Here is a 27,094-nt window from a genome sequence, read left to right as displayed (position 1 = left end):
TGTGCTGTGTGTGCCACCCAAAAAAAACCTCAACTGTGAAGCAAGAGTCATAACATCTTACAAATTAAGGAGGCTGATTTTGGTCCCTGACAATTTTCCCTTTTCATTCCAGGTTAGCGTTATATGTGTACGAGTACCTGCTACATGTGGGAGCACAGAAGTCCGCACAGACCTTCCTGTCTGAGGTAAGATGACGTCCATGACCGCACCCAGTTTATAAAGGACAAAGCCAATCATTGTTTATGCCTTTTTGTGGAAACAGCTTATCTAGAGCTTGGTCCAAGAGATAAAGAACTGATGAAAAATCTCCAGTAAGGAAATCAAACACACGTCACATGGGGCTTGATGATGACTTATGACTGTAAAGCAGCTTTCCTCATTAGTAAAACTGTACATACTATAACCCAGCTATAGTGGATGTTTACAAGGACTGGTGTTGTCAGTGCAAACATGCTAAACATGATAACAGAGCGTGAGGTGTAGCATCAATTTTTCAAAAGGAAATCCTATAAAGTTACAGCAGATCATGCTCACCCTGCACCACGGTGAATCTCAGTGTAAAAACAACTGATGTCTGTGGACACGTCGGCTTTGTGTCGTGTTTGTATACATTTCTTCCTAACAGGCCGCAGACAGGCCAACAGTGAATGAATGGAAGAATGAGCATATGATTGAGCTATTCCCACAACACATTTCACATGTAAAATAAAGGGGAAACAGGACAGAGACATAACAGGAGGAAGAGAGTCAGGAAGATGGAGATCGACAGAGCCAGAAAGATGCCTATCTTCACGTCTGGGGCCATTGACAGTTTGAGACTGACTGATTATATGTTCTTAACCCCTGGACCTGCAGACATAATCCTCTCTCTAGTGGCCGCAAGTGACTCTTCTCTCCTCTCTCCTCTCCTCCAGATTCGATGGGAGAAGAATATTACATTAGGGGAGCCTCCTGGATTCCTCCATTCGTGGTGGTGGTGAGTGTCACTTTCAGTTTCCTCTTTTTGTCCTGTTTGCTTTGATACAGTGAGCCTGTCCATGCTAATTGTGTGGGTGTGTAAACAGTTTTTACAGTAGCAGTTCACTGAAGCAGTGAACCCAATATGCCACATGCACAAACAGTAGCTTATTTAAGCTTCCATGGTCCGAAGGCTTATGGAAGAGCCATAATTCAATTTTGAATACACTACATTTATATTTTACACAAACATTCAGATATTCATATACTTGAAAATAACCACATTTGTTTAATTTAATTCATGGTTCTTGCCCTCAGTCATGATTAAACAAAACTAGGTTGAAACCTTGTATATGGCTAGACTGTGGATGGTGAACGTGCTTAGAGAGTCAGTGGTGTCTATAATGTAAATTTGTGAATATAAATGTTCATCTGCAGTTTCTGTAATATTCCCAGTTGGGTCGGCTGTTGGAAGAATGTATGGGCTATCACCCGTTGTCTTTTTTTTTTGTGGGTTGTCATTTTATTTTGCTAGCGACACAGCAGGAAAAACAGCGCGTAAAGCCAGCATATTTTTTACATCTAATTCAGTGAATTAAAAGATTATTTTGACCAATCTGCATGGATGCTGAAGGGGTGACATTTTTTGTTTTTGTTTTGTTTTGGGGGGGGGGGGAGTCAACATCACACCGGTTCACACGTCAAAAAGACAACTGGATTTTTCAATTGGATTTTGAGTTATTGCAAAAAATAAGTGGCAAACAAAAGTTTATGATACATATTTTGTTAAGCAAGATAATCTACACAAGTGAGCAATAGGGGTGGGCAATATGGCCCAAAAATCATATCACAATATTTCAGGGTATTTTTGCGACAACGATATTCATGATGATATAACAATTTTTTTTTAAAAAATCACTTAATTTAAAAAAGAGAATTGTTACAAAATAAGTGATGTAGTTTTACAGTTTGCCTTCAAATATTCAGTAAAAACTAAACAAAAATGATCTCATTTCTTTAGTTTGTGAACAACAACAGTAACTCAGAGTGAGATTCAGATTCTGTATACAATATTAATAGTTCAACAAAATAAAATCTACCACAACTTACACATTTAAACAGCTCCCAAATACAAAGAAGGTGATTTCCTTCTTTTAGTGAATTCCTAAATGACTGAGGGTTTTTTTCCACCTGGATATTTATGCTCTACCATTTCTCCTCTAATCATCACGCTGTAACCTGTGACAGGCTGTTATGATATCACAACTATCACACAATCACATATATGGAAGTTTTTGTGGAGTTGTAAGCATCATGTAGGTTTACATTACCAGAGGTTTATGACAAAATTACTTGACGACACCGACTCATGTGCTAGTCGCACGGCAAGAGGAAAGGGAGAGACGCTGTGCTGCTGCCAGAGGAGCCGCTGAATGAGTTCCCTGTGAGCTGTAACTTACTAAAAGAGTCTGAGAAGTCCAGGGCCACAGTTTAATCCACACTACTGAAGCTGCTCCTCTTTTTGAAACCACCGCGGAGTCGGTAATAAATTCGTTTTCAGCCTTTCTCGTTGTTGCCATGGGTAACAGTATGACGTCAGTATGTCAAGTCGAAATATTGTGAGTATCACGTTATTAATTTATCATATGATATCAAAAGTTATACTGGTATTATCGTGAATAAGATGATATGGCACAACCCTAGTGAGCACCACTTATAGAATTTTTGACGCTTAAATGCAGTCGCCAGAGGTAAAAAGCTAACGTTAGGCTATAAACCAACTATACCATGGTTGCATGACTTCATGGTCACCCCCACAATTAGGCTGTAAAGCCGTGTTCTGCATGATCACATTTAATGCCCCCAACAACCTCTGTAGTCTTATTTAGCCACTTGTTAGCCACTTTTTTAAGACATGAAAAAGCTTGAAAATTCACGAGCTGGGTACCTACACATGTTTTATGTTGTAGAACAAAATGTAGAGTCTGTTAAGCTGGGTTGACCACAGACCTTACTTCAGGCATTTAACCAAAAGCCTGTTCAAAAACCCTTTGACTTCGAGACGAGAGACCGTGAAGTGTGACCATGCTAACTCATTTCAGGATTTTAGGACTCATTCCCGCAGCATTCTGTAACATATACATCACACTGTGTCATCACGCTACAGATAGAGGATTGAAAAACCATGTTAGAAACTCATATACAGGAAAATGCACACTTAAAGTGAAACATACAGTGGCACCATAAAACTAGGGTATTTTAGGGCTGACCCTACATTTCTCAAATGAGGGTCGAGTAACAAACACGCTGTGCATCAACAACAGCTGCATATATATTTTGAGGAAGTGGATCAGATGATTGATAGGGGAGGCAATGATGTTACCAGATAAAACTCTGTCCCGCCTATTCCAGAGCCACGTCCAATAGTAAAACTCCAGCTAACCACATCCCTCAGTCACTGACTCAGTGAGACACTCTTGCGTTTTAGGGCCGGCCCCGGCTGCCATAGGTGGTAGGTCGAGCAGAGTCGCAGCCTTGGGTTTGACCAGACTCACAGAGGGCGTAACCCCTCCCTCCCCGTCTTCTCCCCTCCTCCAGCTTGCCATCCTTCACCCCCGTTCCTGAAACAATAGATCCAGATGGTTAGGGAATGGACCCCCCCCCCCTGTATACTCCCCTCCCCCTCCTCACCCTCTCGTCACCCTTTGTGTGCCCCCCACCTCCCACTTTCCTCCTTTGTTCATGTGGGAGAGGGATTCTTAGCAGATTAACCCGTTGCATTCCATCTTCCTTTGTGTCACCTCTGCCTCTGCTGTCTTCCTCCTTCCCCCCGTCCTGTCATTTCTGCCTCTAGCTAAGATTTGACCTCTGGGGTCATCGCCTCATCTTAAGCACCTATCAGCAGTTTCACTTGTTTTTGGAAGTCGCTGACACCCGTGGTTCACAGTCACTCCGTTTACAAGAAATCAGGATAAGGCAGGAAATCAAAAAACATGTTTACAGGCACTACAAAATATGTTTTACTGATAAACCAATGTTTGCATGCAGGACGTCAGTAATCAGATTTATGCCCTTAACTACTACACCATGTAAACGCAGGCGGTTCACACAAAATTCAAATGTGAATGTTTTTCTATTGGCATGTCTGTTCATTCTGTTTAAACCCGGTATTTCTGCATAGTTGCAGATGGATAAGACTTATTTGAAAGGGCTCCAAAACTGGAACCCACAGCGAAAAGTTGACTTGTAGCGTTAAACACAGGAGGTCCTACTGAGAGGGAGACTTACCAGCAAAGGCCCAAAGAATGGGTCTGCTGCAGTGGATCAGCCTCCTATAAATGTGTTCGGTAGCTGTGGTTTGCTCCTTTCTGGTTGTATCGGTAGTGATAAAGCAAAACAGCCGTGACATTATCTACTGTCCTCGTTGGCTAGTTAGCTTCCATGCTAAAAACAAGGCATCTCATGCTAGCATCAAGTCTAGCAGCGCCATTAATTACATTTATTTAATAAAGAAAGTTGATTTAACCTGTTCAGAACTCAATTATGTTCCAAACACACAGAAAGTATTGTAATGGTGGATTTCTACTCTAAATGCACATCATAAATTTTTTTCTATTACGATACTAAATAGGGCTGGACGATTATGGCAAAAATAATAATCACGATTATTTTGATTGACATTGAAATCACGATTAATAAACACGATTATTCATTGATTTCAAAACTCCACCAAAACTCAACTTTAATTATAACTTAAAAGAACAGCCAGAAATAAATTAGTAACAAGTAAACAAGTAAAATATATATATATATATATATATATATATATATATATATATATATATATATATATACATACAGTACAGGCCAAAAGTTTGGACACACCTTCTCATTCAATGCGTTTTCTTTATTTTCATGACTATTTACATTGTAGATTCTCACTGAAGGCATCAAAACTATGAATGAACACATGTGGAGTTATGTACTTAACAAAAAAAGGTGAAATAACTGAAAACATGTTTTATATTCTAGTTTCTTCAAAATAGCCACCCTTTGCTCTGATTACTGCTTTGCACACTCTTGGCATTCTCTCCATGAGCTTCAAGAGGTAGTCACCTGAAATGGTTTCCACTTCACAGGTGTGCCTTATCAGGGTTAATTAGTGGAATTTCTTGCTTTATCAATGGGGTTGGGACCATCAGTTGTGTTGTGCAGAAGTCAGGTTAATACACAGCCGACAGCCCTATTGGACAACTGTTAAAATTCATATTATGGCAAGAACCAATCAGCTAACTAAAGAAAAACGAGTGGCCATCATTACTTGAAGAAATGAAGGTCAGTCAGTCCGGAAAATTGCAAAAACTTTAAATGTGTCCCAAAGTGGAGTCGCAAAAACCATCAAGCGCTACAACGAAACTGGCACACATGAGGACCGACCCAGGAAAGGAAGACCAAGAGTCACCTCTGCTTCTGAGGATAAGTTCATCCGAGTCACCAGCCTCAGAAATCGCAAGTTAACAGCAGCTCAGATCAGAGACCAGATGAATGCCACACAGAGTTCTAGCAGCAGACCCATCTCTAGAACAACTGTTAAGAGGAGACTGCGCCAATCAGGCCTTCATGGTCAAATAGCTGCTAGGAAACCACTGCTAAGGAGAGGCAACAAGCAGAAGAGATTTGTTTGGGCCAAGAAACACAAGGAATGGACATCAGACCAGTGGAAATCTGTGCTTTGGTCTGATGAGTCCAAATTTGAGATCTTTGGTTCCAACCGCCGTGTCTTTGTGAGACGCAGAAAAGGTGAACGGATGGATTCCACATGCCTGGTTCCCACTGTGAAGCATGGAGGAGGAGGTGTGATGGTGTGGGGGTGTTTTGCTGGTGACACTGTTGGGGATTTATTCAAAATTGAAGGCACACTGAACCAGCATGGCTACCACAGCATCCTGCAGCAACATGCCATCCCATCCGGTTTGCGTTTAGTTGGACCATCATTTATTTTTCAACAGAACAATGACCCCAAACACACCTCCAGGCTGTGTAAGGGCTATTTGACCAAGAAGGAGAGTGATGGAGTGCTGCGGCAGATGACCTGGCCTCCACAGTCACCGGACCTGAACCCAATCGAGATGGTTTGGGGTGAGCTGGACCGCAGAGTGAAGGCAAAGGGGCCAACAAGTGCTAAACACCTCTGGGAACTCCTTCAAGACTGTTGGAAAACCATTTCAGGTGACTACCTCTTGAAGCTCATGGAGAGAATGCCAAGAGTGTGCAAAGCAGTAATCAGAGCAAAGGGTGGCTATTTTGAAGAAACTAGAATATAAAACATGTTTTCAGTTATTTCACCTTTTTTTGTTAAGTACATAACTCCACATGTGTTCATTCATAGTTTTGATGCCTTCAGTGAGAATCTACAATGTAAATAGTCATGAAAATAAAGAAAACGCATTGAATGAGAAGGTGTGTCCAAACTTTTGGCCTGTACTGTATATATAATAGTAAATTAAAATAATAATAGCAATAAAAACAATAAATAAAAATAAATACTAGGGCTGACCCAAGTTCGATAGCACGGGATTTGATTGTGAAAAAAAATTTGAATATTCTGCCTTTTTTTTTCTCACGTGTTTTTTGGTGGGGACCTTGAACGCAACACCATCTCCGACAAGGAAATAGAAAGCCCGACATGCAGTGAATGGAGACCTATTATCCTGCTTGAACACAGACAGCTAAATTTTTTCAACAATGTGACTCAAAATAATGATAGAATAGATTTTATTGATGTAAAATAATATGCTGATGGTGACATTTTCCACCGGTCCGCTGCGCTCTGAGTCTGGTGTCAGTGACACATGCTGCTCTGAGTCGCGTATCTGTCTGTTTGCGCTGCAGTGCGCACCGAGGGATTTAATTTTTAGTGTTAAATCAAAAGTTAAACACTACTTATCAACAACCAGAAGTGGTTTTTCGTTTGTGAATATTTTTATCTTAATTCTAGGGTTGCAAGAAACTACCTTTTCGCCATAATTTGTAAGTTATTAACTTTTTTGGACCTTTTTTTTCCCACTCGTGTTGCCTTGGGGGGCAGACACGACAGCGTGACAATGACAGATGACTGAAGTTGTCCTACCTTTCTTCTCAACCAAAGGCTGCCTTTATGCCATGTTCTCAATCGCTCGCTCCACATGTTATTGATCCACACACGTCACATGCTTGCTGCTGCTGCACATAACACAGGTGCATTCACTTACATACACGCCGTGCCGTGCGGCGCATTAATCGTTTTTCTTCGATTATAATGTTTTTATGATCGTGAGAAGCCAAAATCGAAATCATAATTAAAATTCGATTAATCGTCCAGCCCTAATACTAAATCATTTGGGTGTTATTTCGTCCCTTCCAATGGAAGAAGATTCTTAACGCAGACATCACCCAATCGGAAAAATGATAGTTAATAGTCTTGATAGAACTTTTTTCACAAAAAAAACATGAGCTTATGTACTTTTCACAAATGGTCAACTCATATCAATAATAAAGTTGCGCTTTAAAGCCCATTGCATGTATATATTTTGCATTATATTTGTCATCACGACTCAAAATATCCTTAATATCTGAAGTATTTCCGGAAAACAGTATGTTGAAAACCTCCTGATATAAATATTCTTCGAACATAATCAATAGGATGCATTGTAAGCTGATTGTATTATTAGAAAATCAAATCTGAACAGCATTTCATTTTCAGGTGACACTCAGATCCACCGTCCATTTCAACTGATGGATATTTTTGAAAAACTCCTGAATAAAAGTTCAAAATCTGTCAAGATATTTTCACTGTATAAGAAATATAACATCTTGTGTTCACTTTAAACACAGTTTAAGCACAAATTATGTACTTAAACAATATGATTAAGACTGAAATGTGCCTTGTGCTCCCTCCTTGCCCCGCTGTCGGGCATGCATGTTAAAAAAAGGGGGGCATGCCTCTACTGCTGTCCACTTTAGATGATGTGGAACACTGTGATTGGCTTATAGACATCCCATCAAGTAAGTCTGTGCACTTGGATGAAGTCAGATTACAGTAATTATAGATCTACACGTCCTAGAAAAGCTATGTCCAGTGGAATGTGCAGGTTAAGAAAAAAAAGACTAACTCATGTAAACAGACATTCAAAGCTATCCAAAAACCTAAATAGAAGCTTCAAATGTGAAAAAATGAAATTTATCACAGCTTCAGTTTTAAGGTATCGATACTAAATCCTTTACTTTTAGCAGACTGTTAAAAGGGCTGAGCTGAGCAGGGTCCAGTCTGCGCCTGTGGATGACTGTAGTTAAGACTACAGAGACTTGAATCAAGCCCTCCTGGACTTGTCTTAAAACTTTCTCCGGTTGTGTGAGTTTGAGCAGGTCAGCAGATAATATGACCAGAAAATGATAGTTGCAGTTTTACATCTGATTTTTACAAATTTTGTCTCACTAATTTACAGGTCTATAGATAGGATGAGGCTGGCGATATCCTATATTTTTCTGACTGTAAACAATGAAGTGACCAAAATCAACCATGTGTTATCCCCTTTTACAATTCATTTCAACCTCGCTTTAAAGTCTATCACACTCCACGCTCATTTTATAATTGATTTGCTGCACTGGTGTGTATTTATGGCAGCAGCACGGTTTATATGAGACTGAATTAAAATAAACCACAGTGCCAACATTGATCATTATGAAAAAACGTGACATTGAGTGCAACAATGTGGCTCATTAATGTGTTTTGACAACACAGACGATGCTTCTTAGCAGGACTAATTATTAGTTTTGGCCTTTTCAGGTGATGTGTTGACAGTAAGAGGACATAGAGTTATCAACAGACTGATCCTTTGAATCAAATAGAAAAAAATAAACTGACTGCGTAAGAGCTATATGACCTTCTGTTTGCTTTCAAGTCTTTGCAATTAAAAATGTCCAGCAGAACTTGAATAAATTAGCTTTTATTGCATGCGTTACTGTATTCTAAAGCCTCGTCATGGAAAACACCACTTATTAAAAATGTGATATTTTATCGATCCCTTTTAAAGTTAAAGCTTTTCACTCACTCCTTCGTCAGAAAGCACATCTACAGAAACTGATTGAGTGGCAGACGGTGTTGCTGAAGGACACTGTACTCAGAAGGAACAAATATTTAAGGACCTGTGAATGTAGAATTACTGACTTGTAAATACACTCTTAAATGGTCTTTTAAAAAGTACAGTATCTAGTGTAACTTTTCACCTCAGGGGGTGGCTCTGCTGAGTCAGAAGAATGAGCGTCAGGCTTATAGAGCACCATCAGCAATATGAGACCAAGGACATGTTTTAATAAAAAGAAAATGAAGGAACAGAATAATAATTTGAAAGTGTACAAGCCTGGGTAAATCTAAAGAATAAGTTTGTTCTCTTGCTCAATTAAGGACTTAAATCTGGACGTAGGTTCCTTCTTTGCACATATATGAAATATAATTAAGTATAAGTTATGTTATCAAAACCAGTGACGATTTTTAGGAGAGTATGGTTTCTTTTTCCTTGTTGAGGCTTCTAGTGAAAAGCATTTCTCCCCTGTTGATGTGTCCTTGAGCAACACACTGACGTCCTTATGTGTAGCTCATGCACTCTGTCCTTCTTGAGGAAGTTTATAACCCTCCCAAAAATGACTGTGCTGAGGTGTATGAAACCTTCCAGATGTTTGGGATCCGACATGTCTGCGTGCATCGCGGACTGCCAGGACACGTGAAGTGGCTGCCTGATTAGTCCTCTCGTTAGCCATGTCGCTGTTTCACTGGGTTTATAGCAATTCCACTAAATCAATGCACAAAGACCGATTCAATTAAGGCCTCTTAGACAGGTAGCACACAGGCAGTTAGCATCGTCATTAGGTGTGTGTGTGTGCGTTTGTGATTTTTCCACTTACAGTGTTCAAATAGACCGAAGCAAAAGCTGTTATGGAAACAGTTTGTTTATGTGTGTGTCAGCTCTTGTTGTTTATCCTTGTAAGGATCAAATGATGAACAAACAGCCTCACAATGAGGCCATTTACCAGTCGACACTGGTAAAAGAAGGTGTTTTAGGGATTGAGTTTAGCTGTACTTTTATCCAGAGTGTAACTGTTAAAGGGGCAGTTCACCCCAAAATCAAAAACACTGTTTTTTTTTCTCTTGCTTGTAGTACTGTTCATCAGTCTGGATTGTTTTGGTGTGAGTTGCAGAGTGTTGGACATATCAGCTGTAGAGTTGTCTGCCTTCTCTCAGATATAATGGAACAAGATGGCACTCAGATTGCGGTGCTCAAAGTGCCCCCAAAAAGAAACACATTTGAAAAACTTGCACTCTTTCTCCAGAAATCATGGTCTGGTTACTCAAGATAATCCACAGACCTTGCTGTGAGCAATTTCATGTTGGAACTGTTTTCTTTCTACTAAGCTATACCTACCAACCCAATCATTGCACAGAAGGAAGTGTGCATCTACTGTTAGCTCACCTAGCACTACTGCGCTTGCCAACATTGCAGCTCAACCAATGAGGACAAAGTCTTAAAAGGTATTGAATTCATTAATCTACAATTAAGGCCTTTGTTGGTATTAAAATGTCTTAAAGAAAACTTTTAAATTTCAGAGAAATGTTTCAGACATTGAAAGTAGGTAGGAAGTCGTAGTAACATCTGTTTTTTAAAAGAATTTACCAAGTGCATCTTGCATTGCCATAGTGTAAACGGTACCACTTATATTTTGTTTCCGCCTGATTCCGCCGGATCCACTGTCTGCTAACGAGCTGTCACTGTACCCTGGACAACATAGGGAAGTGCAAATTTAACAGAAGGTGGCTATTTAACTATGAATTTACAGCTTTGCTGAAACCATACAGTTTGTTGGGCACAGGGAAACTGAGATCTGTGTGGGTACATGTGACCCTAAAAAAGAGGTTCAGAGCTTCACTTCAATGACGGCTGTTTCCAGACATATTTTAGGATGACTCGGGGGCAGTTTGACAACCCTCAAGGTTTTTTAACTGGAGTTCAAAGCGTTCCGGCAAAAACGCCAGGCGCCTAGGTGGGAACTGCCCATTGGTCCGACAGCCCATTGGTCCGACATCCCATTGTTCTGACCATATTAAACCCATTGTTCTGAAGTCCGTTCCGAAATCATCATGATGCCCTGTGGTTAAGGTCTGGTTAGGTTTAGGCACAAAAACCACTTGGTTAGGGTCAGGAAAAGATCATGGTGTGGGTTAAAATGAAAAAGAAAATGACAAACACATAAGCCGTGAGCCTGCTTTGCCTCAAGCCTTTCCCAGCTGACCCAGAGCCGATCGCAGCGCACCATCAAGGTAGAAATACGCCCGCCGGGAGCCGTTCAGCACTGTGGACAGTCGGACTAATGGGATGTCGAACCAATGGGCTGTCGGACCAATGACATGGACCCATCTAGAGCACGTGTATCAATGCAGAATCGGCGAGCCAAGAGCTTAATTCATTACAAAAACCAGGGTGTCTACAGGTCCTTAAAGTCTTAAAATATCTCGAGTTCAGTTTTCTTAATATAAGGCCTTAAAAAGTCTTAAATTGTCTTAAATTCGGATTCAATGGGTCTTAAATATTTTTGGTCACATTACAGCGAAACTTTTCTAGCCTGACATACCCAGTGACTGTTTACAGTCATTGGACAGACTGAAGAAAAATATTTTTTTAGGCAAGCAACAAGATTTTGTTTTGGTTTTTTTACATTGAACACATTAAACTTAAACTCTCCCAATTTTTGTCATTTTTCTTAACTGTTCGTTTTGGTTTGGTCTTAAATTTCATATAAGGAGGGATTAAAAAGTCTTAAATTTAACTTGGTTATATCTGTAGACACCTTGAAAACCTTTTCTGTCTGATCGGGGCCTGAAGCTGTAGAAACCTTGTGTTACATCTTGTGCTGTCTCAAGCACTAGCCTTTTGTCCATGAGTAGATGCACGCTTCATTGTGCGTGGTGATACAGTTGGCAGATGTAGCTCGGTAGAAAAAAAATAGCTCCTACATGAAACTGCCCACTGCTGTGGATTATCTTGACTAACTGAGTCGTGATTTCTGGAAAGAGACTTTGTTGCTCTAGTTCCATTATATTCCAGAGAAGGCAGACTGAGATCTCCAACACTCTGTAACTCACACAAAACAGTTTAGACCGATAAACAGCACTACAGGTAAGAGGAGAAACATGTGTGTCTGATTTTGTGGTGAACTATCCCTTTAAAGTTTAGGCCAAAGAAACGGATGCAGTCAATGAGAGGTCCATGCAAGTATGGTAATCTAAGTGTGTGTGTGTGTGTGTGTGTATTTTTGAGTGAGTGAGAGGTTGATTGAGGGGGCGACACTGGCATTGTGTCCCTCTTACAATGACGCTCAAGTGTGTAAGAGGCAGTTTAAGAGCGCTAGGGAGATAGTAAGAGTGTGTGAATGGGTTATGAATAGCTGTTACACATTTGCCTGTTTGCTCTGTATGGTAACCTCTGACCTCTCTACCCCTCCATTTCAGTGTATTCTGGGATTTGTATTGTGCGGCTCCAGACCGAAGGGAGACATGCGAGCACTCCAGCGAGGCAAAAGCCTTCCATGACTATGTAAGTGACAAACGGCTCCGCAGCCACTTCTTTCCTTCTCACGTCTGCTTGAGACACACACGAAAACCCTGAACACATTTCTGTAGCAGCATCAAGTGTGTAAGGGGAATCTTGAGGACGGGGAGAAGACACACATTTGGACAGGGACTATAACCACAAGCTGTACTAAGGATCAGACTTTTAACATGTTTCTCTAACAGCTGTTTTCTTTAATAAATAGCGTACAGATCATTTTCTCGATCAGGTGATAAATTGTTTGGTGTATACACTGTAAGAAAATGTTGTCTTCAAATTCCCAATTTTGTCTCAACAACTCTCCAAAACCTCAATTTATTGCATCAATAAACGATGAGAGACATAGATGTGAGTTGCGCCACATGACCGTCTTTACAAAGAGTTCGGATATGAAAACAAATCTAACAGTGATAGAGATGGGAGTAAAGCGAAAGTAAAAACTTTGGAGTAACAGCAGAAACAAAGAATATAATAGGTCTGATTTAAAGAAGAGAAAACAAATGCATGCAACCCTTCTGTTGAACTAGTTGTGTTTGTATCTCAGGGTCACACTGTGTGGACGTTTTGCTGATTCGGAGATGATGCTGACACTGAAAAGGACAAACTGTGGCTACCTTGCAAACTGTTTTTCTTTCCCCCTCATTACTGCACAGTATCACCAACCACCTGAAACATCATCACAAATTAGAGTATGATGAAGCCTCCTATATAATGCACCGAGAAGATTAGGGATGCATCGATATATTGGCTAAACATCAGTATCAGCTGATACTCACCTTCTTGACTCCTGTCAGCCTATCTGCAAATAAAACGACTTTCACCTATGGCAGAAGTCGATGTTTTTCTGCAGTGTCACATCAAGTTTGTGGAGGCTCCAGACTGGCGGCCACAAACGTTACCTAACGAGCAGGCACAAGAAGAATACAATCACTGTTATGCAAATGGACTCTGTGATCTCACTGTTATCTAATAGCAGCCAGCATCCCATTGAAAAAGTGTCTGGATGAACAGATCTTCCCCAGGTCACCTTTAAGAACTGAGGTTAGCAAACTCAGTGTCTTCATTTAAACACTCCTCAAAACATACCTTTACAGTAAATCAGTTGTTTGTCTAGTTTTGATCCTTCTTTTATCAGTTTAATTATTAATTTATTTCATTACACATTGATTTATCGGGTTTTAGCCTATGTTCAGTGTTTTTATTGCTGTTTTTATTATGATGGTGTGTACTATTTTATTTTTCTGCTATACAAAGAAAGATTATCATTATTATTCTAAGACAAAAGACGCAGTAAACTTGCTATCATCGTGTGTGGGGACACACTCTTATTGTTTCTCTGATAATGCGTCATTGTGAACGAATCCATGTTGGAATCGGCAGCTGTTAGCTGTTAGCGTTAGCTGTGAGCAGCCAGTGGCCACACTGCACAGTGTACAGAGGTTGCATTGACTTAGATTATGATGCTTCAAGCTCTGTTCAGTAAAATGAGAATGAGGAGAAGGTAAATTTAAACATTCTCACGATGTGTTTAGTGTAATCTTGTAAACTTCAGGCTCAGGAGGCGGAAGGGCCTCAAAGCCGGAAAGAGCTCTCTGGACTGGAGCTCGATCGGCTCTCTAAATAGCCTAATGTATTGCTCCAGCACCAATGATTTTGCCATGTGTTGTGTTTTCTTTTCTGTTTTATTTTAGAAGTAGCCTAGTTTCACTGCTGTTTGTGAGTGGTATTTTTTTAAATTATGTACTTATTCCACATATTTATTAGTTGTGTGTCCAAACACAGAACGAGAGAAATGAGAAGACACACACAGAGGCAGACAGACATAGACTTAATTCCCAACTCCCAACCCTCACCTATGGTCATGATTTATGGATAATGACAAAAAGAATGAGATTGCAGAAACAAGCAGACGAAATGATTTTCGTCCGAAGGGTGCCTTAGAGATAGGGTAAGGAGCTTGGACATCCGGAGGTAGCTCGGAGTAGAGCCGCTGCTCCTTTGCATCAAAAGGGGCCAGTTGAGGTGGTTCGGGCATCTGATCAGGATGCCTCCTGGGCGCCTCCCGTTAGAGGTGTTTCGGGCACGTCCCACTGGTATGAAGTCCTGGGGCAGACCCAGAACACACAGGAGGGATTACATATCTCATCTGGCCTGGGAACGCGTCTAGATCCCTCGGAGGAGCTGTAGAGCGTTGCTGGGGAGAAGGACATCTAGAACACTGCTACCACCCGCGACCTGGCTTCAGATAAGCAGTTAAAAATGAATAAATGGATGGAGCTTTTATTTGCTTTGAGAGAAAGAGGGAAAGCAACACTGTGTCACACCTGCAACTTGTTCAGAAATTACATTTTTGTTAATTGTAAAGTACCAAAAAAAGGTACCATTCGTTACTAGTACTGAATTCCAGGTACCCAACCTGATCAACAGCGTGATCTTTAGCTCCTGCCTGCTGTAATCAGCTCGTGTAACTAGGAGTAGCAGTTAACCTCACCTTTGGAAGATTTTATGTACACTGACTTGTATATTTGACTCAATATCGAACAACTCAACACTTTCAAGCTTTGGAAGTGCTGTATTCAAATTTGTCTAGAGAGACAGTGAACTGGAGTTTTCCTCTCAGAACCTGGAGCACCCAAACTCTCTCCAGCCACTTTGTATCTCAATAGTATGGCTATATAAATAAAATGGACAAGACTTGAATGATAGATTCATAATTCCTGTCATTTTCATTCAGAATTCTGAAGCTTTAAGTTCTGTTTATCTTTTTTTATGCGTGCGTCCTTGAGGAGTTATTCGATGCCTTTGAGCGCTTGAAGGAGAAATTCTCCTTCTGCTTTCTGAGGTCAGAAGTCAGAGGTCAGCTATGAAGCAGCCTTTCAGGAGTTTGTAAGGATTCAGTGTCTTGCCCAAGGACACGACAGCGGGGTGGCTGCTGGCCGTCCCAGATGCTCAGGTTCACGTCTCCTGCAGAAGGAATTCTACTGAAAACAGCTCCACCGTGCCGCCTCACGATAATGTAAATGTTTGTTTTGTTTACCAAGGGGAGAAACTGTACCTGTATCTACGTGTGTGTAAAAGTCATGTGTCGTGATTGACACTGCGTCTGTCTTCAGCCTGTCCTCTCTGGTCAAGACAGTGGGGCATTGTGTGTGTGTGTGTGTGTGTGTGTGCTGTATAGTGTGGGGAGATAATGGAATAGAGTTCTAATCCGGTAATCCCAGCACTGGGCCGAGGCTAAGCCAGGGATTTATGTGTGTGTGCATTCGTGTGTGTGTATGTGTGTGAGTGTGTATTTTTGGACGGGGGGCATCTTTGGCAACCAGCCCATAGATGGTGGGTGGAGGGGCTCACACCCTCGGTGCCAGTGTGCCAGTTAACCCTGTCTGTGTGTGTGTCTATATAAATGTAGATGGGTGTGCTACATGGTTGCTCGCTGTCTGCTCCGAACAGTGATAAAGCGAAGGAGACGGGACCGGTTTAATTTTGGCTCCAGCCCCCTGAGGCTAGTCTCTGAGCACAGGTCCTTTCTACTGGTTTCAAAAGAATGAGCCGGTTAGAGCCATCGGAAGAAAAAAAATATTTCACCTTACCTCAAAAGAGTTTCTTAGTCTTTTGAGGATTGCAAGATTGCAAGCCAGCATTTAAGAGGTATTATCAGAGTTCTCTGCTGGGTGCAGAGACGCAGCAGAGGTTTATGGTTACAGTCAAGGCTACTTTTCCACGAGTCCTGACACTGGTTGTGGAAGTAATGCAGAGGCTGTTGGACTGTTATCTTAGAGTGACTTGGTGGTTTGTTTATGTGAAGTTTGGGTTTTATCATCTCTTGTAAGAATCAAGTTGCTTTAAGCATCTGATTCACTGAGTAAGCTGAGGTTAGAGTTTGAAAAGCAAATAAAGGACACTTTTCCTTCCTGTATGGATTCATATCATTAATTTTATTTGATTTTAATTGATCTGTTGATACAGGCGTTTAGTTAAGGCTTAAATGGCTCAGTGTTTTCTCTTTTCATGCACTTTTGGTCCTTCTGGGTGACTGTCTCTTGTTTCATTTTAGTTCCTGTACACTCTGCTGGTGTTTCTATTGCAGTGGCAGTAGGTATTGCCTACTCGGCTCTTTTTTGTATGCATGTACTATTTACTATCATTTTTGTCATGCACTCAACATTAGAGGTCGACTGATAGTGGCTTTTTAATGGTCGATACAGCAATGATAGTTTGGAGCAGGAAAAAGCCGATAGCTGATTAATCAGCTGGTAAACACCTGAACATTACAATGGTAAAAATGGAGCAAAGTGCATAATCACAGAGCAGATTCGATAGACTACTACTGTGGGGAGACACTGACTGAAAACAGGTCTGTTATGACATGAACAGCACTCAGCAGCCTCACGGTAAAATCAGCTGTACTTGGGACAAAAGGCCCGTTTTCACCGCAGGAACTTTGGGGTAATTTTACAGGGCCGGGGCCGTTGGTGCGTGTCTCCACCACAGGAACCACCCCCGAAGGACAGAGTTCCGGAACTTTTACAGGGGCTAAACAAGTCCCTGCCTCAGAGTAGGTACTCCGAACGGCCCAGAGAAACTCCTGGCTGGGGCTTGGGGGTTACTTGGTGCTGATTGGATATACTCAAGGCGGGACGTGACGTTTTGTAAATAACAACATGGTTATCGTAGATTAGCTGGGCTAACCGTTAGCTGTTAGCGGTGTCTGTAATAATTCCAGTCACGGTCCGTGAAAAAAATATTTTTTCCAGCGGATATCTTAGTTACAACATGATTGAGCTAGCAAAGCAGTTTTGTGTTGCTATGTGTGGTATGTATTCAGTTTTGGGAAATCACGATGTCTCGAAAGCATCAGCTGACAGGGACAGCTAACAGCAGCAGCAAAGCTAACATCAGGACGTCATCTGTTAAAAGCCTCTCGTTGTCGGATACGACATGAAACTACTCCAGTTAGCTCAGTCATGTTGTGACTAAGACATCCGCTGGAAAAAATATTTTTTTCACGGACCGTGACCGGAGTTATGACAGACACGGCTAACGGCGTCCCTACATCGCCCCGGTCAAAATGGTTGTGCAATGATTACGTCACATACAGAGCCCGGTAACTTTACAGGAACCTTCCTCCTACTCCGCTCTCTCAGTGGAGACACGGCGGTTGAGAGGGCCGAGTGAGAGGACGTTCCTGTAGTAGTTCCTGCCCCCAAATAGTACCAGGAACTTCTTCAGTGGAAACGGGCCTAAAGTCGCATTCTATATCGCCATGCTTGCTAGCAACACAGAAAGCACATAATGCTATTCTACAACCAGCAACCTTATAATGCTCCTAATAAAGAAGTAACGCTGTCCTTCATGAGTAAACTTTAATTTAAATCATACAAATCATCTAAAGCACACGATACCTTGTATTTGCATGTGGGGTACTCCCTGCAAAAGCCTTACAGTTGTACCCTCATGACAAGTGGAGGCTGCAGCTGTCGGCCACTATCGGAGCCCCGTTCCCCCATTAACAATGGTTTATATAAGGTCCTATTAATCGGCCAACCCTATGAATTGGTCGACCTCCACTCAGTATATTCTGACTTTTTTTGTGGGAGGTGGGCATAGGGGTTCTTGTTATTATTCTTGTTATGTTTTTTCTTCTTGTATGTATTTTGCATATTGCAAAACTCAGAATGATAAAAAATGGCTTAAGTATCTTAAATATAGAATTTACAGGGTTTTCTTTTACCATTTCGTTGTGATGCATTCATATTATTTGATGATATTAAGTTGAAGTTAAATTGGAAAGTAAGGAAAACCAAAGATTAGGCATTTTTCTTGAATTATACACGTCGACCAAAAGAGAATATGAGTCAATTTTGTCATTTCATGTTGTGTTGCAGAGCTTGCACGTCTTCCAGTTAGCTCCATTAATTTTAACTGGCCTGCATGTTGACTGCTGCATTAATAGAAAACAATACGTCATTTAAACATCGTGTTGTACACTGATTAATTTGCTGGCTTGATTAGCAGTGTTAATTGTTCTTAAATCCAGTCCGTCCACTACTGTCGGGTGTGTCGAGACAAACATCTGGTGGCACTAATTATCCAATCAGGTGCAATTAAACTATAGCTAAAGACGAGAGCGTAGGAACAAATGGAAAAACATATTAAGAAATATTTATTATTTTCATCTGTCTAAACAGAGCTGATGTTTGCCATTCCCTGCGACTGGCGTGTCAGTAGGACGGTGTTGCAATACTGCGGTTATTGCAACAGCTCTAACCCATACACCAGTTTTATTTTTTCAGTCAAGCACAAAAACGTTTTTGCAGTATTTCCACTTTTGTACATAAAAATACCTGGAAGGAATATGCTTAAGCCCCATTTCCACAGCAGTATGGTTCAGTTCAGTTTGGTATGCTTTTTCTGTTTCCACTGTGAAAAGTTGTGGATGGTACCAATGGAACCGTTCTGTGGCGTCCTCATTTTTGGTCCCCCCTCTGTTGGGGTACCTAGCACACAGATCTGGTACTAAAAGGTGGAGCTGTGAACACTGCAGTCTGATTGGTCAATAGAGGACAGTCACTCTGCTCAGGGCTGAGTTGTGGCTGGTTTTGAGACTCATTTAGCCACTATTCAAACTGTTTTTCTCGGTTAATCGATTAGTTGTCTATAGTCTACAAAGTGGCCAAAAATGTTGAAAAATGTTGATCAGTGTTTCCCAAAGCTCAAGATGATGCCATCAAATGTCTTGCCCACACCCCAAAAATATTCACTGCCATAGAGGGGTAAAGAAATCAGAAGATATTCACATTTATGGTGCTGAAATCAGAGAATTTTGACTATTTTTTCCTTAAAATATTAATTCATTAATAACTAATTAACTAATTCATTAATTAGTTACGGCATTAGCGTGTATGTATGTACAGAATTAAATCAGCACTGTGTCAACCTTCAGTTATGTATTTAATAATTTCTTTTGATTCCCTCATCACAGTCGTCCTCCATTTTTTACCTGCACTGTTGCTCCTCACTCTTTTCTTTACACATCTGCCCACGTTTGTCACTTCTCTCACACTTCGTTCTCGCTCCTCTTTGTGTCTTTTGCATTTGTGCGACTCCGGCTTGTTCACATCATGTTTTCTCGCCGCTCGTGGATTCTCTGCGACACCCCCACACCTACATCTTTCCTCCCTCCTCCCCTTTCTCTTTCCCCACTTTTTTTTCCTCCCACCCTCTTTACTATATCTCTTCCTCTCTCCTTCACCCAGCGCACCAGTCCGCCCCCTCCCGTCTCTCACTCGCCTTATCGCTCACTCCCTCTCCCTCTGACTCTCCTCCTCTCTTCCTATCTCTTCCCTGACCCCCTCCCTCCCTCCCTTCCTCCCTCACCACCACTACTACCTCTATTCCCCGGAGAAGATTGATTGGCTAATCTAGCTGTTTACCCACAATGCCTAGTTGGGCCGAGGAGGAGAGGGCAGTGTAGACAGCATGAAGACAAGAGACAGTTAAGGTATTTGAAAATGGAGTGAGTGGGCAAATGTCAAAACAGCGAGAGAGACGGGAGGGGGATGAAGGACAGGCCTGGCTTTCTTTTTATTTGAAATGGAGTAACTGCAGGAGATCTATGTGCGTGTAAACCCATAACACTAAAGACGGCTTTATATTGAGGTATGGGCTATTTTAGGAAAACAATAGAACTATTATTCAAGTATAATAATGCTTCTTACATACATTCAAACTTCAGATTTCTTTTATAACTGTACTCATTTATCAGTTTTATTAGATTGAGGCAAATATGACAATGTAATTTATTAATCATCCCATGTGTATTTAAACATCGTTTCTAAATATTTCCAAGTACAAACAGTGCCATAAATCACTGGAAACATAATTTTTAGTACCTTCTGGTGCCTTGGAGGATGGCACTGGTGTAATTTTAGTTTTTCCCATTTCTTTAAATGTTCATGAAATATTTAAACCCAGCTGTATTAGTTACAGTTACTGGCTGTTATGCTGCAGGTTTGGCTCCCCCACCAGAAGTCAGTTCTTTTTTTAATGTTTCCTCAAAAATCCATTAAAACCAGCACACATTATCCAGCTTTTAAACAACCTCCAATGTGCTTTTTCCAAATATTACTTTAAGGCCAAAATGATATTCATTGCAGCTCTGTTTTTCCAAAAGATACTCACACATGCTTTCTGCCTGTGTTTTGCCTCGTCTCTGCCACCAGCAGTATCAGCGTTCTGTAATGGAAAAAAGTGAAAAGAGCTCCATTAAACTTGATAATTAGCTGTGTGGTAAAGTTAGGAAACACTGCAATGCATATGTTGCATAGCCTGATGTGTTACACGGGTGAAATAAGCAGTTTGTCTCTTTGTGTTATTTTTTTTATTTTTTTTCGTTTGGAAACAGTGAGAGCCTGGGAGGTGATGTGAAACTGCAGCGGAGCTGAGCATGCTACTCTTAAAAAACCACACTGATACTAAAAAAGGATCATACCAGGGACGTCAGTTTCTGTTAATTTGCTTCTGATCGCCCTGGCTTACATCCATTAACCAGTTACTAACCTGTAAGTATTTAAGAAAGCATGCAACTTGATGTGAAAAACAAGCGCTCCGGTGACCCATTTAGCGTTAGCGCCACATTCGAAGCGCTATCTATTTAGAGGAGGTGAAATTTTTGTCACAGTTAAATCAACCAAAGAGCAAATAGAGTAATGGCCAAGTGTCAAAGAGGAAAAAAACACTGAAATTGTCAAAAAAGAATCGTTTTAAGTACCTGTGACTGTTACACATTAAAAAGAATACGTAATACAAACGGAGAATCATTTAAAAGTTTTCTAAAAATATCAGGAAAACTCATCTCTGATGCAATATTCACAGGAAATAATCTGCTCAAAATGCATCCAAATCTCTCGTTTTACAAAAACTTCCTGTAGTTATTTATTCCTGTAGGGTTAATTGTACAGTTCATCAGTTGCTCTGTACTGTAATGTTATACATTGAATATAATGAGGTATCCTGGTCTAAACCAACTAACAGTGGATACTTTGTACATCAGTGGTTCCCAGCTGGTGGGTCGTGGTCCAAAAGTGGGTCGCGGGTCCATTCTGGATGAACCACAAGTGACTTCTGGCGTTTCAAATATGTAAAAAAACACACTTTATTTTTAGGTACAGTGAATTTCCAGTACAGAGCTCTCATTTTGAAGTACCGTTTCCTGCTGCAGAGTGAGTGACTAACAAGACAGCTGCTTGAAAGAGACAGCAAACTAGCTCGATGACATGGCCAAGCGCACAGACCTTGAACTAATGACTAAGGAGAAATCTGGACCCTGTGGCTTGACCAGTTGGGAACAACTGGTTTACATGGTTTCATGCTTTCACTAAAAACATGGTCTCTTATTTGGCACTCACACTTCCAGTTAGGGCTAGTGGAGCACCTGTGCAGATCTTTTTTGCCCACTTCCACTCCACACTTTGTAATTTGGACAGCTTTTAATACGACTACACCCCAACATGAACACAGACATGGAGGTGGAGTGGACAGGGTGAGGGTTTAAGGCCCAGACACACTGAACCAACTTTATACAGGGTTCCTACGCAAGTATGGAAAAGTATGGAAATAAATTTGATCAATTTCCAGGTATTAAAAAGTATGGAAAATGAAAAATAAAGTATGGAAAAATATTTATGTTTCCAGACTATTACCACTGTTCTAAAATACTGTTTTCTAAAATAGAAAATGAGGTATTTCCAAAAATAATTTAATCAATCCGGATTGTGTTTTATGCCGGGCCAAGCACAGTTTGTGTGAGAGCAAACGTCTCAGAAAACATACCGCTCCTTTTACCTGATTGACAAGTGGTATGTCCAGTCCGCTGCACCATGACCCTCCTCCAGCCCCCCAGGTATCAAGTTTCACTCCAACACTGCACCTTCGACAAGAAGACGAGTTTCATGTGGTTCACAATGGGTAGATGCAGGTTTTTGGATGGATGGCTTGACAATACTGTATATAAATACTGGTTGCCCAAGGATTCCCAATTCACACACAGAGCTAGATGTAAGCTTTGTGTGAAATCGTTTGACATCGCCAACATGGGGGAGAAGGCGTTTCTGAGCCACATGAAAGGAAAGAACACCGACGTCTCGTTACTGCATCGCTTGCACCCAGAGTCCCAACCTTTTTGCCTCAGCCCAGACATTGAACTTACCTGAGTTTTTATTTGCATGCCATTATGGTACTTGGCTACAATTGCCTATTAAGAAAAATTAAATATGATGTGAAATATGATACACTGATATATTTACTCAGATGTCGCATATTCTCTGGAAAAACCCCCCAAAACAAAACGCAGAGACGTCTGGAAATTAGGGCATGGAATAGTATAGAATTTTGAAATTCCAAATGTGTAGGAACCCTGTTTATAGAAAAAGTCCTCTGTTGCATTGCCTCACATTGCCTGTGTCTCGGCCACAAAGTTGCACATAAACACACCCTAACAACTTCAACCGACAGCCAACCAACATGTACGTTCTGCACTTGTGTGAGAGGCAATAACAACAGCAGAAAGTGGTCTGTAATCGTCACACAAAAAGGGAAACCACAAGATCGTCTTGAGGCCAGTTAGCCAGTTAGCACATTAACAACTCAATCCAAGCGCCAGTAAACGGTAAAACAAACAATCAAAAAATGTTTCTGCTGAAGAGCTCAATTGCTAAAGAAAAATAATCTTAGCTTGTGTAACAAGTTTGTTTTGGTTTCACTCCCTCTTTACTTAGGCTCTTTGTTTACTTTCCTCACTTTGGTTTCTCTTCTCGTGCGCTCACTGAACTGCCAATCAGAGTGATTTCATTCACGGAGAGGCTCTTCAGTTGCTGATGCCGATTCAACATGTTTAATTGGTGGGGAAAAGCCAACTAGTGCCAGTGACTGCCAATGGTGCAGGACACACTGACACTATGAGAGCCACAGATACTCACAAATGGCCCAATATTGACCCCCAGTTGACAGTCAGCTTGGTGTGTCAGGGCATTTAGGGTCTTGAGGGGACTGAGCGATAATCTCCACATCACCTAAAAGCTGCCTAGGCAGGCGGCCTTGAAGTGAAAGTTTCATACGTGCGCACAAATGAAGTATAGTTTAGTTATATTAATGTATTAATAAGAAAAACTGTAACATCTTCTCTCATTGTGAGTCGAGTTGAAGCTATATTCTGGTGCACAGTTGTTCTCGTTCTCCTCAAATTCTTGTCTATCGCCCTCTCCGTCTTCTCTCTGGAGTGTTGGCTAAGTGGATGTTGTGTCTGCAGCATGTATTAGTGCTGTCATCCGGTGTGTATGCATGTGTGTCTGTGTGTGCACGAGTCCGCACGTCTGGTTCAGTACTGATGCTTTGGCAGCAGCTTTCGGGGAAGCATGTGTGTGTTTGGTGTGCGTGTCGTGCCAGTTTTGAGGACCAGCTGGGCTTTCAGAGATTGTGTGTGTGTGTGTGTGTGTGTTTGTGCATTTGTTTGTCAGACGTGACGGTGAGAGTAGCAGCCATATCCTGTTGCTCCAGAGCGAAACACACTGTTTTGACTGGGCTGATAAATTAGCGAGATCACCACAGTCAGCTATTTTTCCTCCCGTCTCCACCACTCCCCTCCATCCTCACTCCTTCACCTCCCCCCTCCTCCTCTTCCTCCTCCTCCTCCCTCTTTCTTTCCCTCTCTCTGTGCACTAAGGACAGCAGGTCAAGGAGACAGTGATGAGGTACATATCAGTGTGAACCAGAATGTAGATTAGTACCCTCTCCAGGCAGGGACACACATAAATACAGACACACACACACACACACACACACACAGATACATTCGCTGTCTCTTCCTACCTCTCCCCTCTCTCCATCCAGTGTTTATGTCTCTGTCTTTATCCCTGTGAAAGGTATCAGGCGGAGGTCAATAATGTGTTGAGCACTATTGATCTGTCCGGTAGGTCCTATGGGTGAAAGAGAGGGAGAGGGAAATGGAGAGGGAGGGATCAATGCTATTCTGTATAGCCATCTACACACTGTACTGTACCAGCCAATCAGATCATTAGTCTTTTGTTCTCTGATAGATTCTTCATCAACGTTGTGGGTTTGTACTAAGGAGGAAAAGCAAACACAACATGGTGTCCTCACAGGGAGCCGATCAACACGTCACAGTTTAAAATATTTGGCCACAAAGACACTGTCGTGGCGCCACAGGGAGGTGGATCAGGTTTATTACACAGTGCTTTGGGTTGTCCTGATTGAAGCTGAGTGAATCAAAGGTTGTTGCTTTATGTTGCATGTCTGTCTAAACCTGGTTCCTGCTGACCAAACCAAAAAAAGCCCCCTCAGACCTGGAAGAATTAGCTTCAGTAAAATGTGAACATTAAGATGCAGCAAAAATTAGCTATGTAAAGATATAGTGGAGTAATGGCATCCCAAGCAGAGCATGAAGTCACACTTCCTTTGTGTGTGTTGTAATCCGAGCTTCTCTGTGGTTTGCTGCTGTAGTCCATCCGGCCACGTGTACATGTTTGTGCATGTGAGTCCCTCTCTGTGTGTATCCCACTGGCTAGCTAATTGCTGCCACTCTACACTGAGCTCATACAGCTGTTACGGCTGATAACGTCGTCCTAACCCACAGCCATGTTAACACTGTTAGCACTGTCAGCACTGTTGCCATTGTTAGCACTGTTTATTCTTTTAGCACTATTAGCTGTTAGCCGTTAGCCTCCAGCTTAGCCATCACACATGTTGAGAACCGTGTACAGGCAGTCATGGCTAAAACTGAATTATAGATATGCTCTGAATATCGCATACACCTCCTTTAAGGGCTGCAATTAACAATTATTTTCATTGATTCATTATTTCTTTGGTCTATAACAAGTCATAAGATCCCAACGCAAGGTGACACTTGTTGTGATCAATCGTCCCAAACCCAAAGAGATACAGTTTACTATCCTTTTTTTTCCTGGTTGTGCAACACAGAATTTTGTTGTTGTTTTTTAAAAAGAAGACATTTTTGATACATTTAGATAATTGATGGACAAACTAATCATTTTAGCATTTAGTTCTAGATTATTTAAAGGTTGTAGACAATTAGTTGAATGATTTGCTCATGATAGATGTGTTAAGGGTCACTGATTTATACATTTCTTTCAAGGTATTTTTGGGGCTTTTTGGGACCTGACACACCAGATGATTTAAGATAAGATACGATATCTTTTTTTGCCATTTGTACACCTGCACGCAGTCTGGGTACGTAGATTCTTGTGCACACTTGGAGTCAAAATAAATAGACAGGTAATAAAAAGATAAAGTGCACACAACAAGGTATAAAAAGTATAATAAATACAATGATATAAACTCCACCTGCAGAACATCCAGAAAGGTATTTTATATTATGGGTAATTCACATTTACAGTTTTTATTGCACATCAACTAAGGTAGATGAGTAAGTGTAGTTAGTTAGTTAGTTAGTCCTTAATTGCTTTTGCCATCAGTCTCACTGTGGCAGGGAAAAAGCTTTCTTCTTGTTACACAGAACCACCTGAGAAGCCATCTTTGAAAGCTGTTTGGAAAAGGGCAGGGGCTTAATGAAACATCTGTCTGTCACTGTCTATTGGGCTAACTGCAACCAATCAGATCAATGGACCGTATGACCTTCCTAACTACCGGCAAAGCTAGTTGTTAATCAAACTCTTGCTGAAGCCATTGTTGTATGCTTCTCTTTCAATAAAGAGCAAAAGACAGTAGCTCTGATATACTGATGCCTCTGCAGACTACGCTAACCTCTTAGGGAGCCACCATTTTTGTTCTGAATGAAAGGACGCATTTCCATGTTGTCACACAAATCTAAACCTTGCCCATAGTCGCCAGTAACACAAAGCTGATTGGCCAAAACCACTGGATGTTAAGACATTTTCGCATTAGTTGAAACCTGACAAGAGGGATTCTCGCGTGATCTTGTGATAGCCGACTTGCATAGTCTCGCCACCAGACAATCAGAGATCTCCGGCTCCTGACAGTCTGGGGACACTCCTTTCTAAAGTGTGTTTAACACACCGGCGAAAACGGCCGGCAACAAAGCAATGCCTCTTGCATTTTTGAAAAGGACACGCCCTCCCGGAAATGTGTGCTCCCCTTTTTCTCGTCCGCAAGGAAACAAACACACAGAGAGCTTGAAAATGGATGCCGAGAGATTTAACTCCGTTTTATCAAACGTGTGCTCAGTCCACAAGATTGTGGAAATGAAGGACTTACAGCGACTTGAGACATTTTTTTACCACTACAGGTGTTTCTAGTCGGACTATGTTTACGAGCACAAGAGTTCAGCGAGCCACCGAAGGACCACCCTGCAGATTTACTATTGGTTCTGCAACGTAGCGAGTTTTTTTTAAACTCTGAAATTGTATCCGCCCATCTAAACACAAAATCAGGGAGAAAGTCATCAGTCTTTAGTTAAGCAAGGCATCTAAAGGCTGACTTGTGAG

The 27,094-nt window shown here is 41.3% G+C and overlaps 1 protein-coding gene across 3 annotated transcripts in view; it reads left to right on the top strand.

The window, feature by feature from the left end:
* The window catches only part of LOC117267110 (single-stranded DNA-binding protein 3), a 67,280-nt gene that overhangs the window by 12,089 nt on the left and 28,097 nt on the right, over window positions 1-27,094 (top strand). For all 3 annotated transcript variants that reach the window (XM_033642782.2, XM_033642783.2, XM_033642781.2), the window contains exons 2-4: window positions 113-185; window positions 915-976; window positions 12,497-12,581. In XM_033642782.2, coding sequence (XP_033498673.1) covers window positions 113-185; window positions 915-976; window positions 12,497-12,581 — 220 coding nt within the window. The remainder of the gene's footprint in view (window positions 1-112; window positions 186-914; window positions 977-12,496; window positions 12,582-27,094) is intronic.

The sequence above is a fragment of the Epinephelus lanceolatus genome, chromosome 15 (genome assembly GCF_041903045.1).
Source record: "Epinephelus lanceolatus isolate andai-2023 chromosome 15, ASM4190304v1, whole genome shotgun sequence".
Taxonomy (NCBI): Eukaryota; Metazoa; Chordata; class Actinopteri; order Perciformes; family Serranidae; genus Epinephelus; species Epinephelus lanceolatus.
Note: the sequence above shows the minus strand (reverse complement) of the source record. Positions and strands in the feature narration are given on the sequence as shown.